At 39.4% G+C, this 23,553-nt stretch overlaps 1 protein-coding gene across 9 annotated transcripts in view; it reads right to left on the reverse strand.

Annotated features, from left to right (window-relative positions):
* The window catches only part of LOC126355056 (protein lava lamp), a 176,747-nt gene that overhangs the window by 129,183 nt on the left and 24,011 nt on the right, over window positions 1–23,553 (reverse strand). For all 9 annotated transcript variants that reach the window (XR_007565438.1, XM_050005215.1, XM_050005217.1 and 6 more), the window contains one exon: window positions 3,368–3,566. Coding sequence is in view for 8 of the 9 variants with exons in the window: in XM_050005215.1 (XP_049861172.1) it covers window positions 3,368–3,566 (199 nt within the window). In the remaining variant the exon portion in view is untranslated. The remainder of the gene's footprint in view (window positions 1–3,367; window positions 3,567–23,553) is intronic.

Raw genomic sequence — 23,553 nt, forward strand, 5'->3', positions numbered from 1 at the left:
ACACTGCTGCTCCACTGTGTGATGGAGTTGTCTTTGAACTATATTTTATTGTACAAGAAACACACAAAATATCTGCTAGTTTTGTTCCGAATACCATAACCAAAACAATGAATGCTTTATGTGACACTGAATGGTTTCATGGGCTGTATGGGGCCCATGAGCTGTGGGTTGCTGGTCACTGAACTCTACTATGTAACAATGAAAACAGCTATTGAGGATTATGTGAGCTACACTCAGCTACAGGAGATTGCCTATGTGAAGTCTAGAGTCTAGTCAACAAACCTCTGTTGGCAGTAGGAGTATAACCGTGCCACATATTATATCGTCCTGTGTTAGCTGAGTGAGTTTCTGTTGTCTACTAACTCACCACAATTGGTTTTACAGTGCTTGTGGAAGTAATTAGCTATCCATTCAAGTGCACCACAGTCAGGTAACGTATTTTGAGGGATAGGCAATACTAATAATAATGATAATAACAACATTACTGCAATCTGTGTTACGTTATAAACTGTTCATTCTTCTTTGCCACTGTAAGTTTTTTTAAATAAAAAGAACTCACATTGTACTGTGTCACTGTTTTTAATAATATCTATTATTTATACAATACTTTTCTGAAAAACAAAAGACGCTGAACAACTGAGAGAACTCAAATATGTTAGCCAGAGGCCATTAAGTTTTAAGTAGATGCATATAGGAATCAAAACAAAATTTGCAGGTAGCTAAAACTCACATTTCTAAAAATGTTGTTGCATAGTGCAAGAAATAGTTGTACTTACTTAACAGTCATCTACATCCAAAAGCAGTAGCCTCCCAACAATACTTTGTAAACTAGGAGAGCATGTGGTGAACAATAGGGCAGAAGTTTACTACGGGCCATCCACATGCTTGTGTGTAGTATAAAGCAGATATAGGCAATGTATCATAAAATCACGTTGGAGACTGCCAAAACAGGATGGTTTGGGTGTAACCAATGATACGCTTTTAATCAGGTGACAACGGTATGATGGGAAACAAATATTTCTTAAAATATGTTGGCAGCCATTCCATCACCTTCTGTGATGTCTTTACAATATGACATTTTGTTATTGACATATACAGTACTCCTGAATCCACTTGTTATGTACAGATAATTATTAATTAACAAATTTTTACTTGATTTATGAAATTATGTACTATTATTAAACAACTAGGTTTTTCCCCAATGCTCCACTTGCATAGTGTATGTCACATATATTGAGCACATCTTCTCTTCTCACCCTGCCCCCCCCCCCCCCCCCAAAAAAAATTAAAAAAAAAAAAAAATTCCCTTGTCTGACAACACCTCCTTTCTCTCTATATCCAGTTCTCATCATCCCTCCCTCTGTCGCATCTCCTCCCTAAACCTACATCCTCATCCCCCTCTCTCTGTACATCTCCTCCTCCACTTTCTCTATACATCTCTTCTTCCGCCTCTATCAATAATCCCCTACTCCCCCTCCCCACCCCCTACATCATTCCTACCCCAACGAGAGCTAGGTGGTTCTCACCTCCACATTATTCATTTCCAGATAATATGTGGCATGTGTACCAAGTGTCAAATTTAGTTAACATCGATTCAGCATGTTTTTATTTGCAGAATGTATCATAATTAATGGCACAAATGCATAAAGTTGAAAGTACACAATATTAGAAGCAAAAATGTCCAGTGAACATGGGCTCTAAAATGCATACCTTACGAACTATGAGCAGAACTTCATCTCTGATACTGTAAAACAAATCTCTTTTGTTGCACCCTCTTTGTTTCCCACATTTTGGGAGAAGCTAGTATGGGCCAAAAAATTATCTAATAATCATGGGCTCTAGATTGCATATCTTACAAGCTATGTGCACTTCTTCAGTAGAAGAGACGTGTGTCATGGGATCAAAGATAAACAAGTATTCATAGCTCTTTAGGTTTGCATTTCCATTTTGGAGCACATGTTTATAAGACTTTTCTTTGCTTGCAGTATCATGTATTTTCAACTGTACATCTTTATGTCATTAATTATGATATACACTGTCTGTGTGTGGGGGGGGTGGGGGAGAGAGAGAGAGAGAGAGAGAGAGAGAGAGAGAGAGAGGAGAGGGAGTGAGGGGGATGCAGGAGAAGGAGAAGGAGTGAGAGAGAGAGAGAGAGAGGGGGGGGGGGGGAGGGAGAGGGGGAAGGGAGAGGGGGGAGGGGGGAGGGGGGGAGAGAGGGAGAGGGAGAGGTTGCGTGCTCGGTGACTTAATGGTAACGTGCCAGACTTATTAAAGTCCAAAGTTCTCAGTCTGATCCAGTTCAGACCTAGGATTTTTATCTGTCACTAATCACTAATTTCACCACTGGCAATGTTTGTTGATGTTAACAGTGCCGAGTTGTACTGTGGTTTGGAATCCGCATTAAACTGTGGGTCCTTCTATAACTGGCTGGGTAAGCCAGTTCAAAGATCAGAGGAAGGCAACAGCACCACCCTCCAACAGGACCGTTCCTAACAAAGCATTTTGTGTTCAAAATCAGCAAGGGTGTACCCAGGATTTGAGGTAGTGAGGAAGAGGTGGTGGGGCATCTATAATATTAGTTTTGCAGAGAATGGCAAAATAGATTTGAGTTTTCACAACAAAAGGTTCTAGGTGCACTTGCTAGTAACCAGTATCCATTCCATGTTCTACTTTCTTCAAAGTGATACTGAAATGACACACGCTGTCTGTGTGGCAGTGCAGGATAAGATTTTACTTTATGAATGTAACACTTTCTTCTATTAACTGGGGACATTCACAGATGGGTGCATGAAGTAAAAATTAAGACTGCTCCTACTTTTAATCCTTATCTTTAATTACTGTAGTCTATGTCTTTTAGTCTGAACTGAGTATATATGGCACAGCTCTAATAAAATAATTTCATTATTGACACAATTGCAGTACAACAGAGATGGGCAGGGTGCTGGTATACAGCCAGCCAAACTTGACAAGACTCTGAATATAGATAAAGCAGGCAATGCCGGAAACACATGGTATTTGGGAAAAAAAAATTTCAATTTGCTGGTGACTGGTCCCTGTGATTTGACCTGCTCACCCACCAATCAGAAGGATATTTTATTCAAATTATAGCTGTTGTTACTTTGTTCAGTGTATATATGACTTTCATTCAAATAAAACAAGAGAAAAAAGCTGAAAATAAGAACTGGACTAAGGGTGAAAAAAACTTCTCCTTATTAAAACTACGCAAACTATTCTTTCCACTTTTACTGGATGTGATATAAATTTTTCCTCACAAAGAATAAACTCAACATCTAGATTAATGCCAACCCAATAAGTCACTATGAATTCAGAAAATTATCACATAAAAAAACACTGAAATTAAACTTACTTCAAACGATTGAGTGACCTCTGCAGTAGGAACTGTGTGTGTCAAGGAAGCAGCTGCTAATAACCTAGTGTTAAATTCTCCTTTCAGTTCTTGAATAGTTTGTTCTCTCTCTTCCAACTGTGATCGTAAGTGTTCAACCATCTCCTCAATACCACGCTTATTTTTTGTAACTTCCTTGTTTCGCTGCTCACATTTTATTCTGCAACAAGTAGTTGGATAAAGGCTACAGTTCATAAAGTTCACATGAGATCACAAATATAACGAGTAGCCACTGAATTATTATAAGGTACCAATCAGTAAATATAGCAAAGTGGAAACATAACTTATTACTGCAACTCACAATAGTGTAAAACAACAGAATGAGCATCTGAGTGAGAGAGAGAAATGAAATGATTTTTTGGAATTTAATGAAAATGTATCATGTGGGTATGAAGAGTTGATGTCAAAATCTTGCAAACAATGCCATTTTTAGAGTGTTAGTGAACTACTGTTGGTCAAGTGTTTTAAAACTGCTGTCTATACAGAAAGACAATAAAAAAGCAATACAAGTGTGAAAAACAAGAAAAGGTCAATTGCACATACAAGTGTCAGGCTGGTGACTAATTCAAAGCAACAAATGCAGTATTGATGGATTCATCATTGAAACAGTTAATCTAGTGCAACGAGTATACCCGTGAGATGTAGATGGTTGAAGAAAACAGCTACAGGTCTGACAAACCGTTTTTTATACTTTATTGTCAATTGGTTTGTAATGTTTAATATTCCATCTTTGCAGAGATGATAGGCTTTTCCCAGTTTCATAAACCCCACGATCCTTTGATGGCCAGACACTTTGACATTATTAGTTCTCCGAGTTATCAGCAGGAAATAGGTTTTAGTTTAATGTGTCATCCTATAGTGCATTTCTGATATCTGTGATGACTATTTTGTTGATGGTTATCTTCAACTCAAGCTTAACTGCTATGTGGTCGAGGGAGGAAAGTTGGATGCTAAGAGCCTGGGATTGTGCAGACAACAGAATTGACTTCATATTTACCCATACAGTAAGTCTCCCCTGACCCACAATTCTGGGTGACTTTCCCAAAATCTACCCCTTTCCCTAGACCTCTCCAGTCCTTTTCCTTCACCCTTCTTCCTTCCTTTGCAACCCTTCTGCCTGAAGAAGGGGCCACTAGTTCCGAAAGCTTGCCCATCACAACAGTCTTTTATGTGTGTGTGTTCTGCTGCCTCTTTGGTGAGTAGATTTTTTATCTATTCAATTAAATAATTTTATCAATAATTGACTGTTTTGTGGTTTTATTTGTTTACATTGCCTGACGAAAAGAGTGAAGCAACCAGGAGACGTGGTTGGATTTCAATGTCACTTCAAACACTTTCAGATTATTGGCAGGTATGTATGATTAGATCTGCAATCCTTTGTGACAGGCAGAACAGCCACCAGAGTGGATTAGTGTTGCTACCAGGCCTGGTGGCATATATAAGGAGTATGAATAGTATCCGGCATTGAGTAATCATTGTGAAGGGTATTGAGGTGTTGCATACTCATGTGAAACAATGTTATCAGCACTTAACAGCTTTTGAGAGGCATCGCTTTTGGTCCATATTTGGGCAGCTGGTTGAATCATGCAATGTACAGATTTGTGGGGCATTAAGATGTGACCCTGTCCCAGTGTTGAACTCCATGAGAAGCTGAGGGCAGGTGTACTCTTCATTAAGGTTCTAGTTGACTACATCTGACGTCACAAGGAAGGATCATGTCATTATGCACCAAGACATCATAGCCCCTTCACGTCTGTGCCAGCCATCTGATAACAAGTAATGGACTACCTGTAACATTCTGTGGCATCCTAAACCACTGGTCAGAGACCACAAGAAGCCGGACTATGGAATTACCACCCCTTGCATACCCTGCTATTACAACAAAAATGGCTGTTTGTTGGAGTGGTGCCATGACTGGGAAGCATCAACTGCTGATGAATGGTGTTGCAGTTCAATGAGTGATGATTGCAGTTCTGCACTACCCCAGATGACTACCATGGTCAAGCATCACGGTGACCTGGTGAGAGGTCCCATTCTTCCAACGAGAGGCACAGTGATGTTATCCCTGGCGTCAAGGTATGTAGAGCCAGCTGGTATTACTTCCAGTCATGGCTGGTAGCGATTTAGGGAACTCTGACAGCACAATGGAGTGCGACAGACATCATGCGTCTGCATGTGTTACCTCTCATGGAATAGTATTAAGGGGCCATTTTTCAAAAGGACAATGCTATTTCACACATGGCATGTGTCTCTATGAACTGTCTGCATGATGTTGAGATATTCCTGTGGACTGCAAGAGTCCAAGATTTGTCCCCAATAGAACATGTGTGGGAGGACCAGCTCAGATGTCAATTCCATCCCATTACCAGTACTCAGGATAAGATACAATGGCTTTAGGAAACCATTCCCATCTGAAACAGTGATTTCATCCAGGCCAGATGGGGTGAAACGTCATACTGACAAGTGGGCCAAAGTGCCAAGTTCTTTGTAAATGAGTCTCAATAATGTTAATCACTGAAATAACATCACATACACAATCAAACTGTGACGTTTCTTGATTGCTCTATTCCAGTTTTCATTCCTCTTCCCCTCAATCCACATATACTTCTTACATTATTCTTGTATCAACTCTGGATAGAAGCCAATATATTGGCTATTATGTACTACACCCATACTCATAAATTAAGGATAATTGCAGAATGTGGTGGCACTACACAAAACTGACACTGATAGCATAAACACATAGGAAACACAGATGACACAGATCTGTAAGTCCACAGTATTGGTGATATGTCGAGAAAACCGTCATGAAACATATGTGCTACAAAAGCCACTGTTTCCTGTGCATGTACCCCTACATCAGTATGGGATACAATCACCATGCACATGCACACAGGTCACACGATGGGTTGGTATACTCTGGGTCAGGTGGTCGAGCAGCATCTGGGATATAGCCTGCCATTCTTGCACCAGTGCCTGTTGGAGCTCCTGAAGTGTCATAGGGGTTTGAAGACGTACAGCGATACATCAACCGAGAACATCCCAGACGTGCTCGATGTGGTTTAAGTCTGGAGAATAGGCAGGCCACTCAATTCACCTGATATCTTCTGTTTCAAGGTACTCCTCCATGATGGCAGCTCGGTGGGGTCGTGCGCTATCATCCATCCTGATACACCTGACTTGCTACAGTTACTCTGTCAAAGACATGCAGGAGTGTATGTGCACTAATCATAATCCCATCCCGCACCATCTCACCAAGACTTCCATACAGGTCCCTTTCAAGGACGTTAAGGGGTTGGTATCTGGTTCCTGGTTCACACCACATGAGAAAACCCGGTGAGAATCATTGTTCAGACTATACCTGGATTTGTCCGTGAACATAACCTGGGACCACTGTTCCAATGACTATGGACTGTGTCCTTGACACCAGCCTTTATGGGCTCTCCTGTGACCAGGGGTCAGTGGAATGCACCTTGCACGTCTCTGGGTGAATAAACCATGTCTGTTCAGTCGTCTGTAGACTGTGTGTCTGGAGACAACTGTTCCAGTGGCTGCAGTAAGGTCCTGAGCAAGGCTACCTGCAGTACTCCATGGCCGTCTGTGGGCACTGATGATGAGATATCAGTCTTCTTGTGGTGTTGTACACTGTGGACGTCCCGTACTGCAGTGCCTGGACATGTTTCCTGTCTGCTGGAATCATTGCCATAATCTTGAGAACACACTTTGTGGCACATGGAGGGCCTGTGCTACGACCTGCTGTGTTTGACCAGCCTCCAGTCGCCCTAGTGTTCTGCCCCTCATAACGTCATCAATGTGTGTTCTTTGAGCCATTTTCAACGCACAGTCACCATTGGCACGTCTGAAAACATCTGCACACTTACTCGCTGCACCGTACTCTGGCATACAAAACTACAGCTCTGCGAATGTAGACTGCTGCCAGCACCACTGTGCGACAACCGTAGGTCAAATTCACCGCATGGTCATACCCTGAGGTGATTTAAACCTTCAAACCACCCACCAGAGCATTGTTTCACCATGTATCAGTATTATCCTTAATTTATGAGCATGGACTCTTACACTGAAGCTTCCCTGCCGTCCCCCCTTCATCTTCGTCTTCCCTCATTTCCACAACAGGTGAGTCTGAGTGAATGGCTCCCCCCCCCCCCCCCCAAGTTTTCCAAATTATCTTTCTTTCCTGACTAACAGTTTTGAAAGCTAGGAATAATTTTTTTTCCCACTTATTATGTGTCTGTCGGCATTCTTGGAATTACGGCTCTGGTGGGTAAAGTACTGTCTCCCTGTAATCTAATACAGTGTTACCTCAGAATACATGTATTTGATTCTGAAGGTACAGAATGAATGGGAGACTTCAAAGAATGGTTGCCACCCCAATCTGCAATAAGAGTCACTTAAAATTTTTGGACAAGTCATATCTTGAAATGATGTTATGAGTGATGTTCACCTATTTATCACACCATTCTCTTCCCAGTCAGAGAAGTTTTCTGGATCAGGAAGTATGACTGTTTTAAAATTATACCCAGTGAGGTGCTGCAATAATTAAGGCAATGAATTAGCTTTTCGGTTCAAATTACCATTTAGTCATTCAGATTTATGTTTTCCATGATTTACCTCAACTGATTAAAGAAAATGTAGGGGATCTGGAATGAGTAACAGTGCATATTAACAAGCAACTTCTACAGACATTATCGGTACACCACATCAATGACAAACTATCACTCTGCTATTTGTGCTTAAACCAGTAGACAGAGTGAGTAATAAGGTATGCTTTTAATTTTCTTTTGAATTTGTTGGAATTATCAACTTCTCGTTCTACTTTAGACGGAAGCTTGCTTAACATCTTTGCACCACATTACATATTTCCACTCTGAATCCTAGAAAAAGATAGAAATTCTAAGATCCTTAAGGGAACCTCTACAATATGAACAATCTACCATACACAATGTTCTTACTGCTTGCTTCTGCCAAAGAAATACTTTATTTATTGTAAATGCATTGACACAATAACAGGGAATTAGAATATACAAAATAACGTAACACCTTTGTCTTTAGGTTAGGTTAGGTTAGTGGTGTTTAACGTCCCGTCGACAACGAGGTCATTTGAGACGGAGCGCAAGCTCGGGTTAGGGAAGGATGGGGAAGGAAATCGGCCTTGCCCTTTCAAAGGAACCATCCCAGCATTTGCCTGAAACGATTTAGGGAAATCACGGAAAACCTAAATCAGGATGGCCGGAGACGGGATTGAACCGTCGTCCTCCCGAATGCGAGTCCAGTGTACTAACCACTGCGCCACCTCGCTCGGTTTTTTTGTCTTTAGGTCATCACAGTGAGAGAGGTAAGCCTGAGAACCAACATGGTCATCTGAGCTCGATTAGTATATCTGTAGATTGAGTTCATTACAACTTGTCTCACTGGACTGGAGGAATTTCGCACATAATATTTAATTTAGTATATATATATATATATATACGCATTAATGTCAGGCTGTGACACTGAAATGTCTCATTTGAAACTGCATAATGTGAATTTTTGTATGATGAAAACCTAAACTGTTAGCTGTGAACCTACTGCAATACTGCTCAACTACCGTCTAGCAGTATAAGGTTGATTTTGGATATTTGGTTAGAACATTTGTGTAATCAACAAACGTTACAATTTGCCAAACATTTCAGCAAAATGAGTGACTAGTGCTGTCAAAAATTCTTCCTACTTCACTGGTGGTGGCAGATTAGAGTCAAGGCTGCAATCAGAGGTTATAAATGTACTTGCTGCACCAATGTCCGAAGGCCTTTCCCTGGTCATTACCCCAGCAGTTTTCCCCTTATTATCTGCAACCATCATTTACTGGAGGGTGGGAATGCTAGCTCTATTTATCTGGAGATTTTACTGTTTATAGTTGAAGCAATGTTGTGCCGGTGAATTTTGATGGCTTCCTTGTACAAACGGGCATGGCTGTTCTCCACTATGAGAATCTGCATTTAAGTGAGTTTTATTGCATGTTTGGTCCAGACAGTGCATGCTGTACCACAGATGATTTCTCTCTCAGTCAAAACCTGTAATGCTGCTTATATTAAATGACCCAGTCACTGATGGATGATTCAGTCATTCCAACATAGGCTTTTCCGCATGTACATGGTACGCATTATACTTTTGACACTGCAATTGTGTCCTATTTGTTCTCTGCCAATCTAAGACACTTCTACCTACTTTTATACAGTGTTTATTCTGTCCACCACTCTGCAGATGTATGGTAGAAATGTGCTGGACTACATTTTGTTTCTAGATGTGTCACACTGGCAAGTGTTTGGTAGTTTAATATTCCTCATATCCCTGGTGGAATAACAATTCTTCCTCGGAATGTATACCAAGTGTTGAATGTCAACCCTGCAGGGCTATGGCTCACATATTCATCTCATGCACATTACAAGCATGCTAACCATACCTCTTTTCTGGCTTGTGTGATGATTTGAAAGTTTATGCAGGTATTGATCCACATATTTTGGTTTCTGACATATGCTGGGGTGCAGGTTCTTACCTTTCCTTGTAACCAGCACATCCAGAAAGGAGAGCCATTAATCTTTCTCTACCTCCATAGTAAATTCAACTACGGCACAGAGACTCTCCAAATGTCTTAACAAGTCACTTAGACATTCCTTACCAAATCTCCATATGACAAAGGTGTGGAGGTAGAAAAGGCTCAAGAGTTAGTTTCGCTCCTGAAGCTCAGTCTGACAAAGTGAACCTCTGCTTTCTCTTATAGAAGTGAGACACTACCCTTGCAAATGGAATCCAATTAATTTCATAACACTTTAGTTTGCCTAGTGGAATTTTGTTGTCAACACAATCAAAAGTTTTAGTAAGGTCTCAGAATAAGCCAACCGGAGAATTGTTTTGTTTAGTAACTCTGGAATTTATAAAATCTTGTGTGGCTATATCTGGGGAAAATTAGTGAATCCTTTCTGAAAGCCACTCTGAGAGACAATAAAAAAGTTCTTGACCTAGTGTCAATGGTATGTTAAGAACATAATCTTCCTTCTGGCATAGTTTCTTGTCTCATTAGAATTTCCTTATTCAGCGAGCACACACACTTGATATATGATCAAACTCTTGTAAATTCTTGTTGTTATGTATAAATATACAATTTAAAAACTTTAGTTAATGATTATAGATGATTGTGTCACATCTACTAAACACTGTAGAAACACAGGAAAGATTAAGAAATTTATTACTCTGTATTGACATGCAAACAAATGCACTTCTATCCACAGAGTACAGATTATTGCCACATTTAACCCATAATCAAGTCCAAATTCAAAAACATGGTGGTCAATGAAATTCAACACTCAGTATTAAAAAAACTATGTTTATGACTGACACTAGCTAGTACCCAGTGCTGCCCAGGTATGTATTTATTCCAATTCTATTAATCCATCTCCTCCTGCCCCCCCCCCCCCCTCTCTCTCTCTCTCTCTCTCTCTCTCTCTCTCTCTCTCTCTCTCTCTCTCTCTCTGTGTGTGTGTGTGTGTGTGTGTGTGTGTGTGTGTGTGTCCGGCCGTCTTTTCCTTTTTACTCTCCTCCTCTTCCCTATCTCTGTACATCTCCTTTCCCTGTCCATTTCTCTGTACACTTCTACCTTGCCCTCTCTCTGTCCATCTCCTCCTCCCCCTTCTCTGCCCACAATATCACTATTCCCGCCCCCCCCCCCCCCCCCCCAATAAGATGTTGCTGACTTTTACCCCCACAGTATTTCTTTCAAAGTAGTAAGATGGCCTTGCCCACATATATTTGGCATATTTATACACATATTTCACCTGTATCTCTAACGAATTTCACCTTGCAGTTTCATTTTCACTCAGCTCAATTTTTATGAAGTTATATCTCCTTCACTATGTATCATACAATGATATAATTTTGCTACTACATTCAGTGGTATATGTGAATACTATCTGCAAAATGTGTTTCACTGCATGAAAAGTGAAAATGTAATAAGTGCTAACCCGTTTTCCTTTCATCATCTGTAGGAGTTATTAGTGAGAAAAAGTTTTTTTAAGGTTTAAAATTATGTGTAAAGTTCATTGCGAGTCACTAAGTGCTCTCTCTGTCAAATACTGGACGAATTAAGTCTGGCTATTCATACGTCATGTACTATACTTCTTTTTCACCACCACCCCTTTGATACAAGGTGGTTGTTAACCCCACGTCAGTTCTTTCCAGACAAGAAATGATACACGTACCAAGTTTCGTTGAAATCAGTCCAGTGGTTTCGAAAGATGTGGAACATACACATGTGCTTGCAAACATTTTTATAATATGTAGGGATATCTGTTTTCCATGATCCAATTTTGATGAAATAAAGCCTATACATTGCCCCAAACTACGCTTAAACTACATGAGAAAAACCCCACAAAAATTTGCCAAATAATTTTAGTGATTAGAATGTCCAAACAGACAGACATGATGGTTCTACAGTTTTGTTATTAGTATACAGAATATTATGACTGGCATTACCATTCAATCAGCACACAGCTGAACTCCTCAGTGGAGAGTGCAACTATTTATACAAACACCGAATATTCCAGAATGCTGTTACTTATGCAAACATCAAATTTCCCAGAATATACAAACATAAGATATTTCAAGAATCATCCAGAGATGATAAATTCACAGCAACAAATAATAGGGATGACAAGCAGCCATTTCTACTTAATTGGATCAAAGTTATTCTTGTACAATGCTCTGTTTATTAATTGCAATTCTCCTTTAGCTGGTTCCTCCTCCTCTACAAGGCTTCTATGATTTTCAGCAGTGCCATATCACCCCCCCTGTTTAGCAAGAGTATCATTTAATGTGGTGATGACTCAGATTTTATTCATGCTGCTGTGTTCCGCCAAAGAATTACTTGAAAGACAGTTGACATCGTTATGTTTGTGGCCACTTTTGTATACCACCATCACATTTTATTCCTGAAGCCTTAGTGCCATCTCACTAATTGATCCAACACATACTGCAGGGTAGACAGTCTATATAGAAAATGGAGTTCTGTTACAATGGTGAATGGTCTGTAAATTAAAAAGGTTCAAAATATATTGATGGTCAAAACAACTGCAAGGCACTCTTTCTTAGTGGTAGGGTAGTTCATCTCAGACTTGTAGAGTAATCCGGAAACATAAGCTATTACCTTTTCGTACCTTTTCGGCACATCCCTGAATTTGTACCAGGACTACCCCTATTCCAAAACCACGCGTGTCAGTGGTATGTTTGGTCTCAGCATTATTGTCATACAATGCTAAGACAGGAGAAGATGATAACACAGCCTTAAGGATGCCTTATTACAGGAAAATTAGGCAGCTTGCTGCAGCAGTTCTTGCAGGGAATGTGCCTTGGTTCATAATTCCTTTATGAATCACCAATGGAAAATCTGGGATTGCTCTTATTTTCTCTGGAACAGGACAGACTCCATCAGCATTAACTAAGCAACACAAGATTTTTGTTTCTAATGTGACATTGAGGCATTTTTTGGATTCTGGTCAAGAACTGCAGTCTGAACACACTTCAACATGATCATCACATATGTGGCTTAGATGTTCTTCAAATGTGTTGTTGTTGTTGTTGTTGTTGTTGTGGTCTTCAGTCCTGAGACTGGTCTGATGCGGCTCTTCATGCTACTCTATTCTGTGCAAGCTGCTTCGTCTCCCAGTACGTACTGCAGCCTACATCCTTCTGAATATGCGTAGTGTATTCATCTCTTGGTCTCCCTCTATGATTTTTATCCTCCACGCTGCCCTCCAATACTAAATTTGTGATCCCTTGATGCCTCAGAACATGTCCTACCAATCAGTCCCTTCTTCTTGTCAAGTTGTGCCACAAACTCCTCTTCTCCCCAATTCTATTCAATACCTTCTCATTAGTTATGTGATCTACCCATCTAATCTTCAGCATACTTCTGTAGTACCACATTTTGAAAGCTTATATTCTCTTCTTGTCTGAACTATTTATTGTCCATGTTTCACTTCCATACATGGCTACACTCCAAACAAATACTCTCAGAAACGATTTCCTGACACTTAAATCTATACTATGTGTTAACAAATTTCTCTTCTTCAGAAACGCTTTCCTTGCCAATGCCAGTCTACATTTTATATCCTCTCTACTTCAACCATCATCAGTTATTTTGCTCTCCAAATAGATAAACTCATTTACTACTTTAAGTGCCTCTTTTCCTAAACTAATTCCAGCAGCATCACCAGATTTAATTCGACTGCATTCCATTATCATCATTTTGCTTTTTTTGATGTTCATCTTATATCCTCCTTTCAAGACACTGTCAATTCCGTTCAACTGCTCTTCCAGTTCCTTTGCTGTCTCTGACAGAATTACAATGTCATCGGCGAACCTCAAAGTTTTTATTTCTTCTCCATGGATTTTAATACCTAGTCCAAATTTTTCTTTTGTTTCCTTTATTGCTTTCTCAATATACAGATTGAATAACATCGGGGAGAGGCTACAACTCTGTCTCACTCCCTTCCAACCACTGCTTCCCTTTCATGCCCCTCTACTCTTATAACTGCCATCTTGTTTTTTGTACAAATTGTGAATAGCCTTTCGCTCCCTGTATTTTACCCCTGCCACCTTCAGAATTTGAAAGAGAGTTTTCCAGTCAACATTGTCTAAAGCTTTCTCTAAGTCTACAAATGCTAGAAACGTAGGTTTGCCTTTCCTTAATCTTTCTTCTAAAACAAGTTGTTAGGTCAGTATTGCCTCATGTGTTCCAACATTTCTATGGAAACCAAACTGATCTTCCACCCCAGGTCGGCTTCTACCAGTTTTTCCATTCGCCTGTAAAGAATTCGCGTTAGTACTTTGCAGCCGTGATTTATTAAACTGATAATTCGGTAATTTTCACATCTGTCAACATCTGCTTTCTTTGGGACTGGAATTATTATATTCTTCTTGAAGTCTGAGGGTATTTCGTCTGGCTCATACATTTTTTCACCAGATGGTAGAGTTTTGTCATGACTGGCTCTCCGAAGGCCGTCAGTAGTTCTAATGGAATGTTGTCTACTCTCGGAGCCTTGTTTCGACTTAGGTCTTTCAGTGCTCTGTCAAACTCTTCACGCAGTATCTTACCTCCCATTTCACCTTCATCTACATCCTCTTCCATTTCCATAATATTACCCTCAAGTACCTCGCCCTTGTATAAAAACTCTATATACTCCTTAAACCATTCTGCTTTCCCTTCTTTGTTGAGAACTGGGTTTCCATCTGAGCTCTTGATATTCATACAAGTTGTTCTCTTTTCTCCATAGGTCTCTTTAATTTTCCTGTAGGCAGTATCTATCTTACCCCTAGTGAGATAAGTCTCTACATCCTTACATTTGTCATCTAGCCATCCTTGCTTAGCCATTTTGCACTTCGTGTCGATCTCATTTTTGGGACGTTTGTATTCCTTTTTGCCTGCTTCATTTACTGCATTTTTTAATTTTCTCCTTTCATCAATTAAATTCAATATTTCTTCTGTCATCCAAGGATTTCTACTAGCCCTCGTCTTTTTACCGACTTGATCATCTGCTGCCTTCACTACCTCATCCCTCAAAGCTACCCATTCTTCTTCTACTGTATTTCTTTTCCTCATTCCTGTCAATTGTTCCCTTATGCTCTCCCTGAAACTCTGTACAACCTCTGGTTAAGTCAGTTTATCCAGGTCCCATCTCCTTAAATTCCCACCTTTTTGCAGTTTTTTCAGTTTTAACCTACAGGTCATAACCAGTAGGTTGTGGCCAGAGTCCACTTCTGCCCCTGGAAATGTCTTAGAATTTAAAACCTGGTTCCTAAATCTCTGTCTTACCATTATATAATCTGGCTGAAACCTGTCAGTATCTCCAGGCTTCTGCCATGTATACAGCCTTCTTTTATGATTCTTGAACCAAGTGTTCGCTATAATTAAGTTATGTTCTGTGCAAAATTCTACCAGGTGGCTTCCTCTTTCATTTTTTAGCCCCAATCCATATTCACCTACTATATTTCCTTCTCTTCCTTTTCCTACTCTCGAATTCCAGTCACCCATGACTATTAAATTTTTGTCTCCCTTCACTATCTGAATAATTTCTTTTATTTGATCATACATTGCATCAATTTCTTCGTCATCTGCAGACCTAGTTGGCATATAAACTTGTACTACTGTAGTAGGCATGGGCTTTGTGTCTATCTTGGCCACAATAATGTGTTCGCTATGCTGTTTGTAGTAGCTTACTCGCACTCCTATTTTTTAAATTCACTATTAAACCTACTCCTGCATTACCCCTATTTGATTTTGTATTTATAACTCTGTATTCACCCAACCAAAAGTCTTGTTTCTCTTGCCACCAAACTTTTCTTTCCCACTATATTTTACTCTAACCTATCCATTTCCCTTTTTAAATTATCTAACCCACCTACCCGATTAAGGGTTCTGACATTCCACGCTCCGATCCGTAGAACGCCAGTTTTCTTTCTCCTGATAACGAAGTCCTCTTGAAGAGTCCCCGCCCGGACATCTGAATGGGGGACTATTTCTTTAAATGTGTTTGTAAAAAAAAAAAAAAAAACCGCAGAGATCCGTCCGTCTATTTAAGGTAGCAGAGCAGATGTCCAAACTGCATTTAATGATGGCTGGAGCATTACACAGTAGGAATGGTATAAATTTAAGTCACTGAGACCTCATGAACCTTAATTTGACTGTAGTCTGCTGTAGTGATTCGAGAATTTCCGTGTAAATTCTAGAACCACTTGGCCATCCTCCCTCTCGAACCCACAATATTTTAAATAGAAGTGTGAGAGAGACGAATCCGACCTACTGCGCACTGCATGTTTGTGTGTGCAGGTCTAAAAACAGTCATGATCGAAATGTGGATGCGGCAGCCGACAAGTATCTGTTGTATGATCCATAGACTTTCAGTGTATGTGTGGAGAAGAGCCTATGCTACTCTTTGCTGGTTTAGTGACTGTATTGATTGTTATGAAGAAATGAGATTAGACTTTCAAGTAATTCATGTGCTGGACTTGCTAGAAGCAAGACATTTTCATAAATTACAAGTGGTTTTTAAACCAACTTGCTTATGAATGTTAATTTAATGCATTTCTATAGCTCTAAATATCAGAAGACAGAGATATTTACATGTGAAATGGGAGAATGTTATTCTGCATACTCCAATACATTGTTAATTGGTAAAAACATAGAGTTCGTGTATTTATTCCACATGTTCTATCGTCTAAAATGTTAGAAGTGCCGACTGGTGGAAAAAAAAAGGGAATTAGAGATGAAAATGTGAAAAGTGGATGTTCCATGTTGCCATAGCAACCCAGTATAACACGACGAGAAAACAGTTACGAGAAACTCGCTTTAGCCAAGAAATCAAATGAGAAAGAAAATTTGTGAATGCAGCAAAGGGAAAGACGTCAGGAAGTAATAACATTAAAAGAACGGATAGAAGAACTCGACGTATTAGGCTAAGAAGAGATACAATGAGAATAATTCAACTAAGAAGATCCAGTGTGGGGAGTATACAGCTCCCACACATATTGCGGCGATGCCAATGCGGAAACCAACAACTGACGCCACCCACGCCAGTTGCTGTTCACTGGTGATGATTCTACATCATGCCAAAACCGACACGGAAACCAGCAACTGATGACACTGGCACAATTTGCTGTTCACTGGTGCTGATTCCACACCTGCTCAATGACACAGCCTAAAACTCTACACTGGGTGAGCATAAAACAATAATTGTTTGAGTATAAAGTTGAAGAAACTGTTCGATAGACTGTATTTGTGTATTTATTATACTTTGAATTATTTTTTTAAATACTTACTTGATCTAAAATTGGCAAAACCATGGGAAACATACAGCTGGTTGGAGAAACTTCAGAACCAGCCATGGCTATGAGAACCAATATAGAAATGCCAGACTGGACTGAGCTAGCATATTTAATTAAAGCACAAAGTGCAGCTTCAAATGCTCAATATCTTAAATTAGATTCAATGAATACTCAATTAGATAATAAACTGGATGTTCAGAATGAAACTTTAGGGTTATTAATTGCTAAAGTAGACGAACAAGGTAAAGAATTTAGCCATTTATGTGAAAGCATGGGAAATTTGGAAACTGAATTTGACACTTTAACAACTAAAGTAGAAAATTTTAAAATAGATTCGAAAGGTGCACTAACTAGTTCTTTAAGCAGTCACAGAAATCAACTGTCCACTGACTTTAATCAGAGACGGAATGAGCAATTTCAGGATTTGACAAAGAAGTTAGAATTTGATATTGAAGATAAATGTAGAATCTGAACTTAGTGAGAAGTTAGGATCATTTCAAATGTATGTAATGTATCATTTGATGCTGTAAAGCAAAGATTGCACAATTTGAGAGAATGTTGAAAAGCAGGATAAGTTAATACCAATAGTCCAATCGCAAATTGCAGGTGTTAACACTAGAGTAGATATCACAGAAAGAAACTTTAAAGAGAAACTAGCAGCCTCAGACCTAATAAATATAAGTAGTCTGGAGGAACAGGTAGAGGAAATAAGCGACCGAAAAGTTGCCGCGAGAGTAATCTCCGAGAACGTTTCTCCTGAACTCAATGATACCAAGAAAGGTATGGATGAATTATGGAAAGAATTTCTAGCTTGGGAAGAAATTAGTCAAGTATTAATATAAAACTATAACCCGTACTTGAATCAGTGTGAAAGATATATGAAAAAAATTGGGAAATTTTTCCGTACCTACTGCCATCAAAAACATACTTTATGGGCAACGAAAATTAATGACTTTGAACTTATTTTAAATGAATTACCACATTTATCAACTGGATTAACACCGTTGGAAGTAATAGGCAAACCCTTTGTAGGAGAACCTCTCATTAAATGTTTTACTTGGCCTGGACATCTTACTGTCAACTACGAACTGAATCAGGAAATAGTTTCTAGAAATTTAGTTGAAAAGGCCCAACAAAGAGCGAGTAAGCATAATGAGAAAGCTGTAGAACCGCAGTACAAGGTTGATGACCTAGTCCTTGAAAACAGCATCTTCAGAGCTCTGCCCCGAAGAAAGAGACACGCAAGTTTTTCCAAAAGTGTGAAGGACCATACCGGGTTCAAACAGTAATCCATCCCAAGACATTATTTTTAGTGGGTCCTGCAACTGGGTCATAAAAAGGAAAGTACAATGTAAAGGACATAAAGTTGTGTATCTCCCAGGGACGTTAATGTTCTGTGTTAATGGGACGAGTGACAACCGTCGGATCCTGAGTTGTTTTTGGTGTTCTGTAATAAAATTTTCCTGCACCAAATTCCCCCAACTTCTTACACTGTTCTATCATCCCTCGCTTTGAGGTTATGAGAGAAACATACCAGCGAGAAATTGTGATTACATCACCCAAAATTGCTCCTGGTATGTGACTGCGCCGTCCTCGGTTGTTAGAGAGTTGCGCCCGCTAGGCATTTTGACTGCATCGTCCTCAGTTGTTAGAGAGTTGTGCCCACTAGGAATCTTGATTGCATCTTTCTCGGTTATTCCAGGGGTGCCCCTACCTGTCTTCATGACTTGTCCCAGCTCGCCCCAACTTATCCTGACTTTACTAGGCAGTGACATGAGGTGGGAATCGGTACGACTATTATCCCTGAAATAAGATAGAATAAATCTGCCAAGCCAGCCATTCTCTCCCACAGTTTAGACTGTAATGTCGACAGCAGCCGACGAGGTCTCCATGTATAGTTAGATTTTATTTTTGCCTGAATTAGTCCTTGTAAATAATCTCTTCACCAGTTTTCTATGCAAATCTGTGGGCAGAAGTCTGGGTGAAATCAATGTCATTAAATTTGTATACTCTATTAATATGAATCATGACTGCAATGATTCCAAAAATGGTTCTCTAGAAAGCTGCCTGGTAATCCTTTTTTTGTCACATAGTTCTAAGCAAGTAGGGAGAACCATACCTGGCACTTAATTTTCAAAATATACTCTGAATTCATGAGAATACTATTTTTACACTGAATGTAAGATTATTGAGATAAAGTCACTGAAGCATATTTTTCTTAGTAAACTGAATGGAATATTATATCTGTGGAAAACATAATATTGTGTGACTAATTAAATTACTGTGATAATGGAATATACAATTTTGAATTTGGTACAGAATATTTTATACCTTTTATGAGATGTTACGTAGACAGGAGGGTTTGTATTGATGCCGAAATGGGGTGGGTAGTGTAGGTAAAAGCATGATTTACACTAACAGATAAATCATGAATAACATAAAACACACATCACACCTTTCAAACAACCCTGGCAAACAAGTGTGCCTCATTCTTCACCATTTGCCATTTCCATAGGGTTGCTAAGATTTTCTTCGGGGACCTCAAAGTTAAAGGTGGGAATGTCCATTCTGTAGGAGACGATTTAACACCATACCTCCTCCGGCTTCTCACTCAAGTACCGGCGCGGCAGGGATTCTGGGGAAAGGGTGTGGGAAGGGTTTTCTGTCTTTGGGGCTGTCTTCTTTCCCTTCTTCAATCTTAGCAACCACATCTATTTTTTTTTTCCTTTCTTACTTCTCGTTTGCGCATGTATCTATTCTTCCCTCTTTCCATTTTCATCTACTTCTATCACAGAAGTCCTTCCTAGTTTTCGTAGTTTCCAATAACCTAAAACTTATCTTCATATAAGAAGGCCAAAGAATCAGACTACACGAAAACTCTTCCGCATACACACAAAGAAGTACCAATACACAAACAATGAAGTTACAGATTAAAAGGATGTAAGAACTGCCAAGGGTTGTATGGGAAAATGATATGTGTACATCCCTACATTGTTCCTTTGTTTTTGGTCGTCTCTCTCTCTCTTTCTCTCTCTCTCTGGTAGAAATCAACTCATGTGCTGAGAGAGATAGGAGCAGGAGAGCTTGTGGAATAATTATAAAACAGTGATAAGCAAGGTTAGAGTTAATCGTGATAATCACACACACACACACACACACACACACACACACACACACACACACACACACACTCTATACTTTGTATATACTCTATTATAAGATATAGTATGTTGTTGTTGTTGTTGTTGTTGTTGTCTTCAGTCCTGAGACTGGTTTGATGCAGCTCTCCATGCTACTCTATCCTGTGCAAGCTGCTTCATCTCCCAGTACCTAGTGCAACCTACATCCTTCTGAATCTGCTTAGTGTACTCATCTCTCGGTCTCCCTCTACGATTTTTACCCTCCACGCTGCCCTCCAATGCTAAATTTGTGATCCCTTGATGCCTCAAAACATGTCCTACCAACCGATCCCTTCTTCTAGTCAAGTTGTGCCACAAACGTCTCTTCTCCCCAATCCTATTCAATACCTCCTCATTAGTTACGTGATCTATCCACCTTATCTTCAGTATTCTTCTGTAGCACCACATTTCGAAAGCTTCTATTCTCTTCTTGTCCAAACTAGTTATCGTCCATGTTTCACTTCCATACATGGCTACACTCCAAACAAATACTTTCAGAAACGACTTCCTGATACATAAATCTATATTCGATGTTAACAAATTTCTCTTCTTCAGAAACGCTTTCCTTGCCATTGCCAGTCTACATTTTATATCCTCTCTACTTCGACCATCGTCAGTTATTTTACTTCCTAAATAGCAAAACTCCTTTACTACTTTAAGTGTCTCATTTCCTAATCTAATTCCCTCAGCATCACCCGATTTAATTTGACTACATTCCATTATCCTCGTTTTGCTTTTTACTACTATAATATCTATGACTATAGTAGTATCTACTATACTACTATTATTTGCTACAGGTAGACATGGTATCTACCATGAGTTGAATAATATGTGTAGACATAGTATCTACTAAGATTATCGAAGTTGAGAAGTGGAAGAGGACTCTTAGGTGTTAGAGGAGGTGCTAAGAAGTTAGAGGGACGTGTAAAATAGATTTTATTTTTACCAGGAAATATTTAATTATAGTGTACATAAAGGTGTATACTTGGGCAATGAACCATAAGGCCTACTCATAAAGGATAAGGGAGACGTACCCGGAATTTACTAAGGATGTAGGTCAGGCGTACCTACATAGAGATAGGACAACCTGTGGCCTGATAAATAGGGATGTTTTATAAAGAGGCGTACCTACCAGAGCAGAAGGAGGAAGTGCATTCATAGGGTCAACCCACATGTAAGGTGTAGGTACTGATCCTAGGGGAAAAGAACAGTATCATGACAGAAGTCACACATTTAATAGGAATTATTCTGGTAAGTTTGAATTCTATATACCACTAGCTTTATTACATTTTAGGTAAGTTTACGGGTGTCAAAAGAGAACACTTTTATTTTGCCAGAGTTCCCCCAAACTACAAACTACTACAAATAATGATACTAGTACATACTAAGGAAAAAATAGTACAAGGAATTAGAATAAAGTACTCAAGTGTCCTGAACACCTGAAATTTACGATTGTATAAAGAGCAGAAAAAAGAAAAAAAAAAATTGGTCCTCAAAATTTTTAGATATTGAAAGGGCTAACTCCAGCATTGATTGAAATATTCACATTTTATAATTAAAGTAAAATGAAAAAATAAGGAATAGCAAAATAATAAGAAAAAGGGTATTCACATTTATTAAAAGAACAAGGTATACTGTTGAAAGATGATGGTACAAACAATCGCGTGTTCAATCTGGGAGGGGGGGATATGTAGTGCTTCGAGAATTTCCGTGTAAATTCTAGAACCACTTGGCCTTAAATGGTGAGTGAAAGACAAATTCGACCTACTGCATTTTGTGTGTGCAGGTCTAAAAACAGTCACGAGCAAAATGTAGACACGGCGGCCGACAAGTCCCTTCTATACGATCCACAGAGTTTCAGTGTATGTGTAGAGAAGAGCCTGTGCTATTCTTTGCTGGTTTAGTGACTGTGATGATTGTCAAGAACAAATGAAGAAATGCTATTATACTTTCAAGTAATTCATGTGTTGGACTTGCTAGAAGCAAGACATGTTCATATTTTCTGGAGGTTATTAAACCAACCCTGTTGTAAATGTATCTCAATAGAGTCTAATGTTTGACGACTTGGCTGATACACACAAGTTTGAATATTTTTTTGAGAAAGGGCAAATATGTTTTTTTTGTGGAAGTTGAAATGTACCATGACTGAACTAAAAGTATTCTTCAAGTACCAAATTATTTCAAGAGTAGAGAGAGAGTCTGATAAATTCTCTTAACCAGCATTATTCTTTGTAGAAAAAGTTTTTGGAGATCGACGTGGGGGCTATCCAGAGAAGAAGTACATACCAAGTAAGTCAAACTATGGGAGAGAGGTGGAGAGTTTGCAAACCAGCTCCACATCACTTCTAGTTGTCTAAAGCGTTAGACTGCCTGGATGTCCATAGATGATAAATACTTCATGCCTTTCAAGCATTCTAGAGTGTGATCAATGCACAGAAATGAAGTAACATCTTTCTTTGTGACTTTGTTTACTCGTTGGTAGTCAAAGCAGAAATACCATGTGCCATCCTTCTTCTTTGCAAGAACCAGAGGAGAGTACCTAGGACACTATGAAAGTTCAATGGTGTCACTTCCTCCTAAATTATGCATCGTTCAGCTGGCAATAACTTATGTTACTGCTGACTAATTGTTGGGTGTTCCCCAGTGTTGGTATGGTGCTTTACTGATGTCCACTTGGTCTGTTTTTTCTCCACTCTGGATTTAAAAGCAATAAAAAATTATTATAAAAGGGCTAACACTTCCCGATATTGTTCCTCGGACAGGCCAGATCCTATTTGCAGTTCCACAGTAGCTTCCTCCACCACATTGTCTGTAGTAGTGGAGGAACATGATTGTTCACAGATGGAACTGAGCCCTTCATCCAGGATTGGTTTGGCTACTCCAAAGCACAAACTTTTAGGAACAATTTTTGGCTGCTCATGACAATTAGTGATCTAAAATTCTCGTTGACCACCTACAATGCTTATGATCATTGCCATTATGTAGATTTCTTTTGGAAAGCTGAGTAGCTTTTGCAATGGACAAAAGCTTCACAGTTTAAATAAGCAGCTCGACTGATGAGGAACTTGTCTCATTGATGACGGTGTCTTCAAAGGC

Source organism: Schistocerca gregaria, chromosome 3 (assembly GCF_023897955.1).
Source record: "Schistocerca gregaria isolate iqSchGreg1 chromosome 3, iqSchGreg1.2, whole genome shotgun sequence".
NCBI classification, from domain to species: domain Eukaryota; kingdom Metazoa; phylum Arthropoda; class Insecta; order Orthoptera; family Acrididae; genus Schistocerca; species Schistocerca gregaria.